This window comes from Salmo trutta, chromosome 37 (genome assembly GCF_901001165.1).
Source record: "Salmo trutta chromosome 37, fSalTru1.1, whole genome shotgun sequence".
Lineage (NCBI taxonomy): Eukaryota > Metazoa > Chordata > Actinopteri > Salmoniformes > Salmonidae > Salmo > Salmo trutta.
Window position 1 is genome coordinate 9,428,984 of NC_042993.1, and position 17,130 is coordinate 9,446,113.

Genomic DNA, 17,130 nt, shown 5'->3' on the forward strand with positions numbered 1-17,130 from the left:
CGTTGTCAGATTGTCAGTTAGTAAATTCTGAGTGTTTCGCTCTCGGAGCGTTCGGAGCGCATGCTGGACGCTCTGTCCGAGTAGTAGGGTTGATCCGAGCGTTCTGACCTCGCAACAGCAGTCAAACACCCAAGCTAACTGGCTAAAGTTGGCTACCTTGCTAGTTAACTACTTCCAGATACAAATGAGAGAACACCTCACTCTGACCATTTTCCTCTCCCTAGCAGAGCTGTTTAGGATGTTTATGTTATCCAGGGCGTTGGTGACTGTAGCTGTGATGCTGGCAATAATTTTATTACGCTTTTTTGCCTACCTTTACTGACACCGGCCATATTCAATGGGTTTTGAGCGTTAGTAAATTCATCAGATGAGAATGCTCTGAGAGTGCTCTGAAATCGGAGTAGATAGCCAGAGAAAATGTACAAAGCAAAGCCCAGTTGGCAAGAGAGAGAAACTCTAGATGTATCACTTTATTAGCAACAAAACAGAAATATACTGTACTGTATCATAGTTATTCAAACCGACTAAAATAATATCAAATCACTCATTTTATCAAGACATCAACACTTCATTCATACGTATCAATGAAAACTAGAAAAAAGTCAAATAGTAAACTAAACTCTAAGATGCAGTCACTCCGATGGCGTCACTGATATCCCCTGTGTGTGATTCTGAACTCATGAGTCACATTTTGAAACAAAAGCCTGCTCGATTCTCTGCCCTTTTGTTGACACCAGACAGGGTGTCAAGGTAACATTATTTTACCGTCCTGTTTCACTTACCTGCTATTTACTAAGGAATTATTGGATAATATTGTGTAACATTCTGTTCTTTCTTCAACACAATTGGTAACTACCTGGTACTAAATGTTACATAGTGGTGCTTGTTTCACTGAATCCCAAAGAACCCCAAAAGTAGTTTTATTGTAATTATAATGTAATACCATTTTACTGTGTGGAGTAAAGTAAATAGGAGACTGTAACCAGAGTCAACAAGAGGAGAGAGGGGGAGAGCGAGAGAGCAGAGATTTTTGTTTTAGAATGCAGCCGTAGCCTAGGGTTTCCACTAGATTACACAGCCACAAAGTTAAAATTGGCTATATCGTAATATTTCATGAAAATAAAAATGTGCTTTTTGGTCTTAATTTAAGGTTAGGGTTAGGCAGAAGGTTAGCAGTGTGGTTAAGTTTAGGGTCAGATTTTAAGAAGATAAATTGTAGAAATAGGAAGGGTTTATGACTTTGTGGTTGTGTAAACTAGTGATGACCATAGCCTAGCCTGGTTCCAGATCTGTATATGGGCTTTAGTCAACTCCTCTAACTATCGTTGTCATGCCATATGCTTTTCTATGTGACTCCAGAGAGGCCATCTCTACCACTGATCCACTTCTATCAGGTACTTTGACTTTTGGCATGGCAACTATGGTGAGAAAAGTTCGCTAGAGCACATACTGATCTTGGACCAGGCTAGCCATAGGCTCTGTGTCGGCCCTATATGTGGTAGTGCAGTGTGAATAGTGTAAATACTCTGTTAAAGCTGATCTGATGTCAGCTCTGGGGCCTTGCCCTGCTCTCTGTGTCTCTCTGTCACTGACACAGTGAGAGGGATACATATGACAAAGGGCATTGACACCCAAGTGTTATTATACCTACGAGCTGTCTAATGTATACTAATGTTTTGTTTAGTTTCCAGCAGCAGAGAGCAGAGGAAGACCCTGCTACTCTGTCCTCTAGCAGGGAGATAGGTAGGCTAGGCTATGAGAAGTTAGATAGGAGAGATCTGTGTATCTGTTCTGTGCTCTCTATTTCTATGTGCTGTAGTCTGATCTGGTTGGTAAGGACTCAAATGCATCAGTAGTATTGTATCAGAGAGAAACGGAAGATTGATGAACAGGCTATAAAAGACAGAATGTCTACAGATAACTAGGTCTACAATAGAACACGATAGATGGGTGGAGCTGTTACTACAGTTAGAGAGCCTAGATGACAAGTAGATAGACAGACAGATGAATGTACAGTACGGATAGATAGATGGACAGATTAATGAATCCATGGATAGATTGATGACCTGCTGAGATAATTTATGTTTGCTACTTGAGTGTCAAAGCAACTGAAAACAAGCAGTCTGAATGAACTTTGAGAAATATTGCTGAGACATTGTTATAGAAGCACTAAATACTGATGCTGAAAATCTATCTGACACGGTACTTGATATGACCTAACCTATTTTTGAGCATAACAGTTAGCCGTTTATTAAGAAAGAGCAAAGCAAATATGTATATTCAATAATACAGCAGTAACAGCAGTAATATCAGTATTAAATGTAACAGAAGAATAAGAATGACATGTACAGATGTAGGATCTTAATTTGATCACTTCTAAAGTTTGTAATTTCCACTCTGAAATTTCAGACTTGATTTCCGTAATGAAAAATGCATCAACCCCTACAAAATTGGCTATTAATTATAAAACCACATAATAAATCACATTTCCTGTTGCTGCAGAATTTTTTCCTGCTGTAGCAAACTGGCTCAAATTAAGATTCTACGTCTGTAATAATTCGAATTCGTAGACGTCACGAATGTAAACAATTATTGAAGGAAAACTTGTTTTATTTTCTCCACTTGTCACTTCATATTTGTAGATGTGGTGAAATAGTGAAATTGTTAGAGCTTAGGAGTAGATTTCCTCTCTGTTAATTCAACATACACTATGCTATTATTCAGTAGAATGTAGATGTACAATACATTTTTGTTCCTCTTCCTTGACATTTAAAGATGCATTACTTTGAGTATAAAACACCCTCTTACCTCAGATAAACAATATTTAATAACTCACTAATAGAACCCAAGGATTCCTTCACAAATAATATCTCTTTATCAACAACCAAATGGAGGCTTCAGTTTAGTTCATTTCATTTGTGTTTCTTTCTTTTTCTTGTTTGATGAGGAAGTTGTTGAATCAGGTGCAGGCTGCTGGTCACACCTCAATATTCTAGTATTCTAGAAGGGTTTCCAAGGCTTTCTCTGAACGATTATATAGGTTGTGAAGAACAGGTTTTGGAACCATGAAAAAATGATATGCATGTCTTAAACTATGTATTGGGTATGCCATTCCTTGGGCTTGGAGTTTCTCCTGACCACATGACCTAGGTCCTAGACCGGGGTATTCAACTCTGACCCTACGAGGTCCGGAGCCTGCTGGTTTTCTGTTCTACCTGATTTACTAATTGCACCCACCTGGTGTCCCAGGTCTAAATCAGTCCCTGATTAGAGGGGAACAATGAAAACATGCAGTGGAACTGGCTTTGAGGTCCAGAGTTGAGTTTGAGGGTCCTATGCTATAATGCTTGGGTTTTTTCTGCTCGGGTCATATGGCCAGTAAAACTCCTGCCCTAGCGTTCCTGCCCTTTGGCCAGAACTGGAGATTAAAATGGAGAATAGAAGGCAGCGGAGAAATAGTGTGAGAATATGTACTGTTTTTTTTTTTCTTTGTATATTTTACTACACGCACAGAGAGACTGAGTCTCTGCAGTATGTATGCATGAGTCAGCGTGTAAGTTTAGGAGAGTGTTCTAATGTCCTTGGTTTTTAAAAAGAGTTTTACTGGTTCACTTACAACATGAAGAATACATTAGTCCCAAAATGCACACTGTCTTCCGGTGTCTGTCTGACAATAGACCAATTCATATCCTCTTCACAACTGAACTGAAGGCTAACTGTATAACTGAATCATTGTAAACTAGAGTGGTAGGGACCAATACAGGGATGTGTTCTGCTGACTGGATTCCCATCTCTACAAATGTCTGTAAATCGCCTTGAAATACTGTATATATGTAAATCAAAGATGTACAATAATCTCTCTAATATTCCTTCAATAATCCACTTTCTTCATGAGTGTATGTGATTACAAAGTAAATTCTTTTTAAAAATGGTACCAAAGTGTAAAAAAAAAAAAAAAAGATTACTACTCAAATGCTTTAACATAATGATGGTATGATTGCTATGATATTGTATGCATTAAAGGAAAACGCTATGTTGGATATATTGTATGTTTAAACACTGGCAATGCAAGGAGGTACACAGTCAAAAATACTTTAGTGTCAGGTTCCAGGATTTGGCACATAGCTGAACTTTTAATGTGGATGGAGATACTTGATTGGTCCTTAATATTTCTCATAGACCAGGAGCCAATGCTCTTGCTCTGTGAGGGCCAGTGTATTCTCTGGTCCATATATTTCACCATCAACTAATTCCATCTGGCCTGGGTAGGCTAGCATGCAGGTGAATAGACTGAGTTGTCAATGAGAAGACTGTTAGGAATCACCAGGGCCTCATTTACTAAGCATCTGCACCAGTGCCATGTTTACACCTGCTCTGTTCAGAAGGGAACGAGTCATAGAACAAAGGGTCAAGGGACAAGTAAAGTCTGTTTTCTGTTTCTAGCTTTGTATCTCATCTTAGAATTCCCTCCGAAAAAAGCAAGTGTAAACATTGCACTGCTTGGTAAATCAGGCCTTGGTCTTTGTTTTGGTGAGGTGTGAGTTCTGTGAAACTGGACTGTCCCCTTGAACATGTGTGCTTCAACTCTGAGCTCTGTGTACTGACAGAGAGTTCAACTCTGAGCTCTGTGTACTGACAGAGAGTTCAACTCTGAGCTCTGTGTACTGACAGAGAGTTCAACGCAGAGCTCTGTGTACTGACAGAGAGTTCAACGCAGAGCTCTGTGTACTGACAGAGAGTTCAACGCAGAGCTCTGTGTACTGACAGAGAGTTCAACGCAGAGCTCTGTGTACTGACAGAGAGTTCAACGCAGAGCTCTGTGTACTGACAGAGAGTTCAACGCAGAGCTCTGTGTACTGACAGAGAGTTCAACGTAGAGCTCTGTGTACTGACAGAGAGTTCAACGCTGAGCTCTGTGTACTGATAGAGAGTTCAACGCTGAGCTCTGTGTACTGACAGAGAGTTCAACGCTGAGCTCTGTGTACTGACAGAGAGTTCAACGCAGAGCTCTGTGTACTGACAGAGAGTTCAACTCTGAGCTCTGTGTACTGACAGAGAGTTCAACGCTGAGCTCTGTGTACTGACAGAGAGTTCAACGCAGAGCTCTGTGTACTGACAGAGAGTTCAACGCTGAGCTCTGTGTACTGACAGAGAGGTCAACGCTGAGCTCTGTGTACTGACAGAGAGTTCAACGCAGAGCTCGGTGTACTGACAGAGAGTTCAACGCTGAGCTCTGTGTACTGACAGAGAGATGGAATGAAGAATAAAAGATACAGCTGAGCAATATGATTGTGTGTGTGTTTTTTTTGTGTGGATTTGGTGAGTTTATGCTACAATTCCATTTGCATTGGCTGCTATGTGTGTCTGTGCTTCCTGAACTCCACCTGCCTGATAAGCTAACTTTACGAGGACAGCGAGATAAAATGTTTGTGACAAACTGTCTTTCACATCTTAAAGTATGTGGCGAAAATGATGAGACTTTGGTTCAGAGGCGTTAGTCACCCTGCTGACATGCCTGTCTTGTCTGCCTGTCTGTCTCTAGCTTATAAATACACCACAACATCACTGTCAGTACACAGTGGGCGGGAGAGACAGGAAGAGAGGAAGATGTCACAGGTGAAGGAAATAATGACGCAAAGGATGGGTAGAGAAGAGAGAGACACACCTTAAAGAATAATAGTTGGGGGGGGGAGTTGAAGTTGTAGACAACAAATACTTGGCATTTGGTGTGGTCTCTACAGTGCAAAAGGTAAGACTACATTATCTTATGTGTTGGTTTGAACACAGGTTTCTACACTGATATATTTTGAACTGAAATGAGGCTCAAAGCTAGAAGTTAGTGCAGTCACCATCAAATTGTGATAAACATACAGATTTTTTAACCTTGTAGCATCTTCCGGCATTATTTGTTGTGTGTACTTTTTAATACCTATTTAGAAATGTTACTGAATGAACTCAAATGACAAATTGTTAATGATTTAACATTGTTTATAGAATGGTGATGGAACAGTTATTTGTGGCTGTGCTAATGATGTCTGCACACCTAGCAGTCTCATATCCTCTGGTAACCATTTTACCCCTTTTATGTCCGTTCTTATTATTTGTTATGACTGCTTATGAAAGCTGTTAGAACGTTTGACATCTGTTACAACATTATGACAGTAGGCCTCATGAGACTGTGTTCGTGTTGTGTGTTGTCAGACTATAGAGAACTATTACATGGATGGAGGGAGACAATGCAGACTGTGTCCACCAGGTGAGAAAGAAATGCCCTTTATTTGATTTATTGTTCCCTTGTTTTTCTTCCCTCATCTCCTCATCATCTTACAATCAACCATTTTTTACATTAACAGTGAGGCAGATCGTTTCAGAATGTGTGTGAGTGCGCATAGGTTCTTAGGAATCATGAGGAAACTATGAGATAGTTTCTCTCTCATGATGAGAAGTGGAGCTCTGTGCTATGACCACATCCTTCATTGGTATGCAGACTAGGCCAACAGGCTCTTGCTCTGTGCGCTCCATCTCTTCCTGTTATTCTCTGCTCTCTGCCGCTATGCTCCTCTCTTCTCAGTCAGCAACTAAAACGTTACCTGAATGTGTGTGTGCCGATGTGTCTAAAAGAGTTAGCATAATGTTCTGACATCCACTACTCATGTAGCCTACTACAGGACATTTATAAACTGCAGCGTCCATCAGTTTGTATTGTTATTGTAGTGCTCTCTTATGTCTTGACTTCCCATGTCTCTTCACTCTCTCCTCGCTCCTCTCTTTCTACCTCATTCTCTCTATCACCCCATTTCCCTATATTTTTCCCTGACTTTATTTCCTTTACTCTATATCTGCTGTCCCATGTCTTACAGATGTTGAACCACTGGACACTTCCTGTTTCACACTGAGTATTTAAATCCTGTATTCCCAACATAGCTCATTTTAATATATCTACTGCTGTACATATCATTCTTAGTATATCTTGTGCAAATTCTTCCAGTGTACTGTACATACGCATAGATGGGGCGGGGCGGCAGGGGAACCTAGTGGTTAGAGTGTTGGACTAGTAACCAAAAGCTTACAAGATCGAATCCCTGAGCTGACAAGGTACAAATCTGTCGTTCTGCCCCTGAACAGGCAGTTAACCCACTGTTCCTTGGCCGTCATTGAAAATAAGAATTTGTTCTTAACTGACTTGCCTAGTTAAATAAAGGTAATAAAAAAAATTGATTGTATTCGGGTTGTTGATTGGATTCGTCCCGATGTGCTTGAATTCTTATAAAAAACAACACTTAAATTATTTGTGTACTTGTTTGACATTTTACTGCGTTGTTAAGAGCTAGTAACACAAGCATTTTCACTGCACCCGCTATAACATCTGCTAAACTGTGTATGCGACCAATAAACTGATTTAATATGTTTCACCTCCCCTCTCTCTCTCAGGTCATTATCAGAAGTCCTGTTCAGAGTGCTCTCCCTGTCGAGATGGTTCCTACACAACACGATTGAATGCAGAGTCCAGTTGTCATTCCTGTTTCAAAGACTGCAAACGTGGTACATAAACACGAACACAACTCATTCACAGAGCAATGTAACATCTTTATTTCATGGGAAATACTTCTGTATATTGTTTGTAAATCACTGTAATTTTTTTGTGTTTTTTGGGGCCATTTTGAGCCTGTAATCGAACCCACAAATGCTCATGCTCCAGATACTCAACTAGTCTAAAGAAGGCCAGTTTTATTGGTTCTTTAATCAGAACAACAGTTTTCAGCTGTGCTAACATAATTGCAAAAGGGTTTTCTAATGATCAGTTAGCCTTTTAAAATGATAAACTTGGATTAGCTAACACAACATGCCATTGGAACACAGGAGTGATGGTTGCTGATAATGGGCCTCTGTACGCCTATGTAGATATTCCGTTAAAAATCAGCCGTTTCCAGCTATATACAATAGTCATTTACAACATTAACAATGTCTACACTGTATTATTTTAATGGACAAAAAAAATTGCTTTTCTTTCACAAACAAGGACATTTCTAAGTGACCCCAAACTTTTGAACGGTAGTGTATGTACAGTGCATTCGGAAAGTATTCAAACCCCTTGACTTTATCCACTGTTATGTTACAGTTTTATTCTAAAATGTATTAAATAGTTTTTTTCCCTCATCAATCTACACACAATACCCCATAATGACAAAGCAAAAACAGTTTTTATGAAATTTTGGCAAATTTATTAAAAATAAAAAATGAAATATCACATTTACATAAATATTCTGACCCTTCACTCAGTAGTTTATTGAAGCACCTTTGGCAGTGATTACAGCCTCGAGTCTTCTTGGGTATGACGCTACAAGCTTGGCACACCTGTATTTGTTTAGTTTCTCCCATTCTTTTCTGCAGATCCCCTCAAGCTCTGTCAGTTTGGATGGGGAGTGTCGCTGCACAGCTATTTTCAGGTCTCTCCAGAGATGTTCGATCGGGTTCAAGTTCGGGCTCTGGCTGCGCCACTCAAGACTTGTCCCGAAGCCACTCCTGCGTTGTCTTGGCAGTGTGACTAGGGTCGTTGTCCTGTTGGAAGGTAAACCTTCACCCCAGTCTGAGGTCCTGAGCTCTCTGGGGCAGGTTTTCATCAAGGATGTTGCTGTTCTTTGCTCCGTTCATCTTTCCCTCGATCCTGACTAGTCTCCCAGTCCCTACCGCTGAAAAACATCCCCACAGCATGATGCTGCCACCACCATGCTTCACCGTAGGGATGGTGTCAAGTTTCCTCCAGACGTGACGCTTGGCATTCATGCCAAAGAGTTCAATCTTGGTTTCATCAGACCAGAGAATCTTCTCATGGTCTGAGAATCCTTTAATTGCCTTTTGGCAAACTCCAAGCGGGCTGTCATGTGCCTTTTACTGAGGAGTGGCTTCCATCTGGCCACTCTACCATAAAGGCCTGATTGGTGGAGTGCTGAAGAGATGGTTGTCCTTCTGGAAGGTTCTCCCATTGCCACAGAGGAGCTCTGAAGCTCTGTCAGAGTGACCATCGGGTTCTTGGTCACCTCCCTGACCAAGGACCTTCTCCCCTGATTGCTCTGTTTTAGGAAGAGTGTTGGTGGTTCCAAACTTCTTCCATTTAAGAATGTTGGAGGCCACTGTGTTCTTGGGGACCTTCAATGCTGCAGAAATGTTTTGGTACCCTTCCCCAGATCTGTGCCTCGACACAATCCTGTCATGGAGCTCTACATACAATTCCTTCGAACTCATGGCTTGGTTTTTGCTCTGACATGCACTGTCAACTGTGGGACTTTATATAGACAGGTGTGTGCCTTTCCAAATTATGTCCAGTCAATTGAATTTACCACAGGTTGTAGAAACATCTCAAGGATGATCAATGGAAACAGGATGCACATTTCTAAAAACCTGTTTTGGCTTTGTCATTGTGGGGTATTGTGTGTAGATTGATGAGGAAAATGTTTTCTTTAATCCATTTAGAATAAGACTGTGATGTACCAAAATGTGGAAAAAGTCAAGGGGTCTGAATACTTTCTGAATTCACTGTACATTCTACACACATTTTACATACATGGCATTTTTTTATATATATACTTTTGCAGTGGTTACATAGCAGGAATAAAGTAAATTGGTATTTTGATATACATTAGATCTAGATAGTACTAATGCATCATGTTTTCAGTCATAACTATTAAAGAACATGAGTTTTTAAACCCACCCCTCAGCTACTCTGTCAATCCCACCTATCTCCATAAACCTACCCTCTCAGCTACTCTGTCCATCCCACCTATCTCCATAAACCCACCCCTCAGCTACTCTGTCCATCCCACCTATCTCCATAAACCCACCCCTCAGCTACTCTGTCCATCCCACCTATCTCCATAAACCCACCCCTCAGCTACTCTGTCAATCCCACCTATCTCCATAAACCTACCCTCTCAGCTACTCTGTCCATCCCACCTATCTCCATAAACCCACCCCTCAGCTACTCTGTCCATCCCACCTATCTCCATAAACCCACCCCTCAGCTACTCTGTCCATCCCACCTATCTCCATAAACCCACCCCTCAGCTACTCTGTCCATCCCACCTATCTCCATAAACTGCCTTCTTATGATTTCCATATGCCATACATGTCATTTCTTACCAAAAGTAATAAAGGTATGTCTACAGTATGGACACTATTTATTACCATGTAATAGCTGTACTAACCTTTTTGTTCTGGCTGTGGTGTGTGTGTGTGTGTGTGTGTGTGTGTGTGTGTGTGTGTGTGTGTGTGTGTGTGTGTGTGTGTGTGTGTGTGTGTGTGTGTGTGTGTGTGTGTGTGTCAGATTTGCACCTGGTGGAGGATGAGCCGTGTACTTTTGTATCGAACGCTAGATGTCGCTGTGAGGCTGGTTTTACCTGCACCGACAAAGACGACCAGACAGGAAACTGTAGAGACTGTGAGAAGATCCCTCAGCTGCCCCCACCTCCCCTGCCACCTAGCGATGGTGTGTGTATGTGTGTTGCTCACTGGCCTTCTCTTATGCCTGTCTTCCTTCACTGTGTTGTATTCTTGCCAGGTTCTGGGTATTGAATCAGTGTGTTTGACTGTGGATAGATGTTGATGTTTTCCTGCCTGTGTGCACTCTGCTCTGATTACAGTAGTGGGCATCAGAAACAACCAGACAGGAACTTCCTCTGAACACAGCAGGACTTCCTCTCCCGCTGGACGCTGTCAACCTCCCAAGTGAGCCTTTATCCTTTTTTATCCTCCCTACTGTCACATACTCTCACATACTGGAACCAGACAGATAAACAGGCTCTGGTTGAAGCCTTCTCCTGCCAGGAGGGCCACTTCTGGCAAAGTTGGTATTTTATGCTATATAACCTTCATACAACCAGAAGATCTGGTATCAAAGAATTGTCAGATATATTAGTGGTAATGGATATTTGAGATATTAAATACATTTCTCAGCTCACTGGCCCCACTTCAGTGTTGTCAGTCTGTGAATGTGTATGGATATGTTACATGATGTGTCCTTTACCTCTGTCTCACCCAGCTGTGACACTCCACGATCACCAGTCTCACAAGCAGGCAACGCCACTCATCACACCACAGGTGAGTGTGAGTACGAGTGTGTGTGTATGTGTGTGTCCATCAGTTATTTTCATTACAGTCAGAATATATTGAAACTGTGAGAAGATACAGATACAGTAGTTTCTCCATCTCCTTTCCCCACCAGCTGACACCAGCAAACACTTGGCAGCCATTTTGTGTCCTATGGTGGTCATTGGAATCCTAGCCGTTATCATTCTGTTATGTATCCGTCGCCCAGGAGATGAAGCCTGTTTCAAACAAGGTAAGGCAGTGTTCCTCTGTTCAGTCTCAACTGTAGTTAGATCATTGTCTCTCTCTTTCTGGACACTAGAATGAGATGAGGAAGTATTAGACGGTGATGTCAGATCTCAGGATAGGTCTGCACCGGGAGACAAATGTAGCTTCTTGTGAATGTAATTTCATTAAAAGATTGCAACACTCTCTCTGTCCAGACCTACTTACCAGTTTCTAGTGTCTACATGTACCTAGAAAGCATTAAAATGCAGAGTAAGATGAGAAAACATTGCCAGTCATAGATGATTCATCGATGAAATACCCATGAGTGGCTTACCATCCGTTTGCTGGGTTGACTAATAGATTTGTGTCTGTTATTTTCCAGCTCTCAAGTTCTGTAACAAGGTATGTGTAATACCTACGGTAACTTACTACATTGTGTGTGTAATGTTTACATTGTCATTCATGTGTACCTGACCTAAATCCTAAATAGGCATTGTTGACAATTGTGTATTCCAATAACTCTGGATTTCTGGTGAATTTCTGTGCTCTTATGAAGGGAGTAAGAGAAGCGTCGCCTAACAAGACCAAAGAGCCAACTCCTCAGCACCGTGCCAGAGAGACACAGCCCAGTATTAAGCACCAGGCAGTGGATCCACCACCTATTACAGCAGCAAATATGGGTACTACAGATACATACAAATAATTATTTTGACCCCAAGATCTTGATTTAAAAAAATAATCTAAATATGGTTTAGTTACTCTTGTGGTTTTTCCTATAGATGCACATCAGTCGTTTAACTTGGAGTTTTGTATAGATGATGCTTTGAAGTCCATGTGGAATTAGCATGGGAAGTTGATTAGTTTCAAGATCCATAGTGAATAAGGCTGATGATGAATATAGAATCTAATATCACTTTCTCTCTGTCTGTGTCTCTCTCAGGCCCAGTCCATGTCCACTATGCTGGAACAGTCATCTTCAGTTTACTCAACCAATTCACTGGTATGGTTGGAGGGACGGAAGAGAGAGGGCAGAAAGAGAGGGATGAGGAAGGATGTCCGGCCCACCCCACACCCTCCCCTAACATCCATCTATCCCAGGAGGAAAGGGATGGGGAGATGGACTGTGTATTCTTCCCTTCACAGGAACAAGGGAAGGACAGTCATGTTTCCAAGGAGGAGGTGCATTGAGGGGAGGGGGATTGAGGACAGAGGACGCACCAAGTGAAAGCTTCCCTTCTAGGATCAGTTTAGCCAACCCTACATCCTAATGTTAATCATAAGGAGGATTAAGACTGGTCTGACCCTGGATCAGTGGTAAGGGACAACATCTACCTTTGGCTCTATTCAGTCTGTATCACTGAAGCGTTACAGATTGCTTGATAGAAATGTAAAGGTAATTTTTGATTGAGCCGACATATGCAGTGTTTAACGTGAATGCAGTCTCCACTGATGCGAGAACATTGCCTTTACATTTCTATCAGGCTGTAAAGCTGAACTTCTGAGATACAGATTGAATGGAGCCCTTACTCTCAGAAGAACACCGGTGAATCCCGAAACTCTAGAAAGGCCATTATTTCCTGTCCTAGACCTAGACAGATCTAGACATCTCACTATGGTGGTCATGTACACATCCACTTGCTCTCCTTTTATTGAACTGTGTAAAAAGCTTTCAGTCTCAACTGCTACAAACTGTTTTTTTCTGTTTTCATGTGGCACCTTGAACTGTTTTTTCACAACTTCAATGCAAAATATTAAATATAATTGTTCAATGAATACAGGTGATGGGGCGATTGTATGACATTACAGTAGGCCTGTAACATTTGTGATTCTGTTCTTTATTTAAAATACAGCACTGTATGTTTTAAACAGCCACTACTATGTAAGAGTAAACACTGGCATAAAGCATAGATACAGCAAAAAGCATAATTGTAATGAAGGTGTAAAACATCTTCAACATAAACATGTACAGTACATGTACTCAGCACACAAATGATTGTGTGTGTGTCTGTCTCTCTCTGTCTCTCTTGTTCACTCTTCGTTTCTCACTCTCACTCTCCGCTCTTTCTCAGTCACAGACTCCCACTCCCTCTCTCATCTTTAGCCTGTGTCTTCATACTTCAAAGTGTCTTTTTGTCCTATTTTCTTGTCCTTTCTGAAAGTCCTAGAACAGAAGCCACTGCATTAAAACAATAAAGCAGCCTGACAAGCCTTCAGGTTAGTTTAACTTCAATGGGAATGTGAGGTAGTCTGTTTGTCTCCCGGGTCTCCCAGCTCGCTTGTGAGTTCTCATCCTCTCCTTCGACACCCACTTCCTCCATCATACGTCCAGTAGCAGCTCTGGCTTTCCACACACTTCCTGGACCGGCATGGGCACTTCCTCTTCCGCTGTGCTCTGATTCGCTGGAGTAGTCTTTTTGGGAGACCAGAAGCCTGATGGACCAATAAGATGAGGGTTAGGTCAAATGTGCGTGCATATGTATTGTGTTCAAAAGAACTACAGGACAGATCAAGAGTGACGTGGACTTACTGTTTGTTGAACCAATCCATCGCAGAACAGGTTTGAGCTTTGAGATGGCAACAAGGCAGGTGAGCAGTAGACACACACACACTGCAGACACACACACCGGAAGCCACTTGCTATCATCTGTTTGTGTGTGTATGAGAGAGAGAGGAAGGAGTGGAGAGAGTGGTCAGGGCCGTACACATGAACACCGGAATTGTTTTGTGTGAGAGAGAGAGAACTATGTAGCTCTCATGGCATTTTTACATGTCACTTTGAACACTTTCAGGCCATTTTCATCATTTATATCCATTGTATTGTAGTTTACCTTGGTTTGGTTTTGTGATGGGCCCAGTACCAGCTTTGGTGACAGGCTTAGGTCTATGATTATGCATACCAGACACCGAGTGGTTGGACACTGTAGCTGGCATGATGGGAGGTGTCGGTATGAGTTTGGGTGTGTTCGGGCTGGGGATCTCCTCACAGTCCAGACAGGTGCCATTGCCTCTGCAGCGGTAGCCTGGTTTACAGCTGCACACATCATTCTGCTTGGTGGAACAGCGGGATACATACTGCAGCTCTGTAACGGAACACAAGTCATAGGTTGTCTATTTCTCTGTGTGCCTTCATGTATACTGACTTTAACATAGTGTTTTTGTCACGTAGTCAAACACAATCTGAAATCATGCCTGAATATGATGAAATAACTCATCTTCAAAATGACTCATAGGACATTGTTGAATCAGCTTTTGACTCACAACGAACTGAAGTGTATATTACCGTCTGACCCCACCCTTCACACACACACACACACACACACACACACACACACACCAGCCATTTGATTAGAGTGAATGACAGTTAAAATGTGTTCACTGAGTCTGTGGCTACTCTCAAACCTCTCACCTCTGTCTTTACCCTCTGTTTAAAAAATAGTTCATCTCTATTTTTGTCCCCCACTACACTCAATGACAATATGTAATGAAAATGTTCTGTCAGCTGCACTTTCCAATGTTTATCTCTAAAGTAAAAAGGTTATTTCCACCGGTGAGATGATATCTGTCTACCACTAACCCCTCCCATTGTCCCCCCCATCCTGGGTGGGTGAGTCAGTGTTTCTCAGTGCCCCCCTCCCCTTCCCCCTCTCTCTCTGACTGTCCCACCATGGTACAGTGAAGGGGGAAATCCCTAGCAGGTTATGTGTTTTCATCTGTAAGGTCCTTCATAACTATGACTTAGAAAAACAGGTGAGTAACAGTTTTAGACAGACAGACAGACAAGACAAGCATCAGTGCCAATCATAGGTTGCTGGAAATGTGTAGACACACACACACACACACTCACCACTCATGCTGCAGCCATCGCAGGATGTGCAGCTTATGTCGAAGTTGTAGCTGTCTGAGTAGTAGCCGCTGGTGCAGTCAGCACACTGGGTAGGGCTGTTCTGACCGGTGCAGCGTCCCACCATATGCTGACCTGTAAAGGGCAACACATTAAATTACACATGCACACACACACACACCTGATAAAAGTATTTTTCAAATGGCTTACCTGGTGGACACTTGTTGCAGCACCATTGGCTCACTGATTGTGGCCAAGCATACTGTGTCTCCTGGTCGCACGTGAGGGATTGGACAAGAGAGAGGAGAGAAGGTAGGGATAGAAAGATGTGGGTGATCCACCAGAAGAGATGCATCTAAGAGGAATGAAGAGAAAAACAGGAACACAGTCAATATTTAACAGATATTTTACAAGAACTTCAGAACATCGACATACACCGAGTGTACAAAACATTAGGAACACTTCCCTAATATTGAGTTGCACCCACTTTTGCCCTCAGAACAGCCTCAGTTTGTCGGGGCATGGACTCTACAAGGTGTTGAAAGCGTTCCACAGGGATGCTGGCTCATGTTGACTCCAATGCTTTCCACAGTTGTCAAGTTTGCTGGATGTGCTTTGGGTGGTGGACAATTCAATATACACACGGGAAACTGTTGAGTGTGAAAAACCCAGCAGCGTTGTAGTTCTTGACACACTCAAACCGGTGGACCTGGCACCTACTACCGTACCCCATTTTTAAAAGGCACTTCAATCTTTTGTCTGGCCCATTCACCCTCTGAAAGGCAACATACACAATGTCTCAAGGCTTAAAAATCGTTCTGTAACATGTCTCCTCTTCATCTACACTGGTTGAAGTGGATTTAACAGGTGACATCAATAAGGGATCATAGCTTCACCTGGTCAGTCTGTCGTGGAAAGAGCAGGTGTTCCTAATGTTTTGTATACTCAGCGTATACTGCATTCATAAAGATATCATCCAACAATATATTATCAAGAGATAAAGCATTGCAATGGCAGGACATTATCGTAGGCCCCAACAGTAGCTGTTGGGGATACTGACTCCAGACAAAACGCCTACATGCTGACAGTGAAAAACGAAGCGGTAACAAAACCAATGACACAAACACGTCTAACTGTATGCCATTATAGATACATCAAGCAAGCCCAGGACTCGAACGACAGACCTGAACAAAACTTGTTTCAGTAGGGAAGTGTAGAGTCTGACTTACCGTGTCTCAGAGAGGATGAGAGAATGAGATAGATGTGACTCTGGACCCTCTGACTGTGTGACTGAACTGGGGATCACAGTGTGTCAGAGTATTATTCAAAAGATGAGTCATAAGTGAAACTGCCATTTCAAAAGACTCCTATCTCTCTCTCTCTATGACGACCCCCCTAGTTCACTCTGAACCACTGTGCCGCTTAAAACCCTAAACTTGCCCCTCTTCCACCCCCTTTCTTTCCACTGCCGTTTGTCTCTCTTTTTTCATCAATAACGGTGATATTAGGTTCCAAAACAATCTTTAAGACTCTCTTATGTCCGTCTGTCTCTCTCTCTCTCTCGCTCAGTTGCTTTGATGATAAGGTAATTTCTGAGTGAATATGACTACATTACACTCATCTTAGGACCAGTCATTTTCTTCACTGTAAGCAGCAGCCGTTCTTATTGAAATTCACCGTCCAGTCAAACATACTCAGATCAGACCGAGAGAAATGACATTGACATTCTTTACAGACATGTACACAACAGGTTTTTGAGCTACATTGACTCGTGGGTTAACTGAATGTCATATTTTGCCTATCATGTTTAGTGTGTGTGTGCATGCGTGCGTGTGTCGGGTGAATGTGTCTGTGCCTGTGTGGTGTGTGTGTGTGTGTTTCAACCATATGCAGCCGTCTCTCTCAGTCAGTGGTCACGTGGTTTCATTGACTCTGTGGTCTGCTCCTTCTCAGCTCAACCTGGATTTTCACAGAAGCCA

At 42.1% G+C, this 17,130-nt stretch overlaps 2 protein-coding genes across 2 annotated transcripts; one reads left to right on the forward strand and one right to left on the reverse strand.

Annotated features, from left to right (window-relative positions):
• Nucleotides 1-1,155: 1,155 nt before the first annotated feature.
• Nucleotides 1,156-13,182, forward strand: LOC115176743 (tumor necrosis factor receptor superfamily member 5). The gene is made up of 11 exons (XM_029736989.1): nt 1,156-5,749; nt 5,995-6,064; nt 6,202-6,256; nt 7,432-7,542; nt 10,322-10,483; nt 10,638-10,722; nt 11,036-11,094; nt 11,219-11,335; nt 11,693-11,712; nt 11,867-11,990; nt 12,251-13,182. Exons 2-11 carry the CDS (start codon nt 5,996-5,998, stop codon nt 12,496-12,498), a joined length of 1,050 nt encoding a protein of 349 aa, XP_029592849.1. The 5' UTR covers nt 1,156-5,749; nt 5,995; the 3' UTR covers nt 12,499-13,182.
• LOC115176744 (tumor necrosis factor receptor superfamily member 6-like) lies at nt 13,127-15,672 on the reverse strand. The gene is made up of 6 exons (XM_029736990.1): nt 15,639-15,672; nt 15,362-15,506; nt 15,155-15,286; nt 14,139-14,390; nt 13,838-13,954; nt 13,127-13,740 (listed from the first exon to the last, which is right to left on the reverse strand). Exons 2-6 carry the CDS (start codon nt 15,504-15,506, stop codon nt 13,628-13,630), a joined length of 759 nt encoding a protein of 252 aa, XP_029592850.1. The 5' UTR covers nt 15,639-15,672; the 3' UTR covers nt 13,127-13,627.
• Between the last annotated feature and the right edge of the window lie 1,458 nt (nt 15,673-17,130).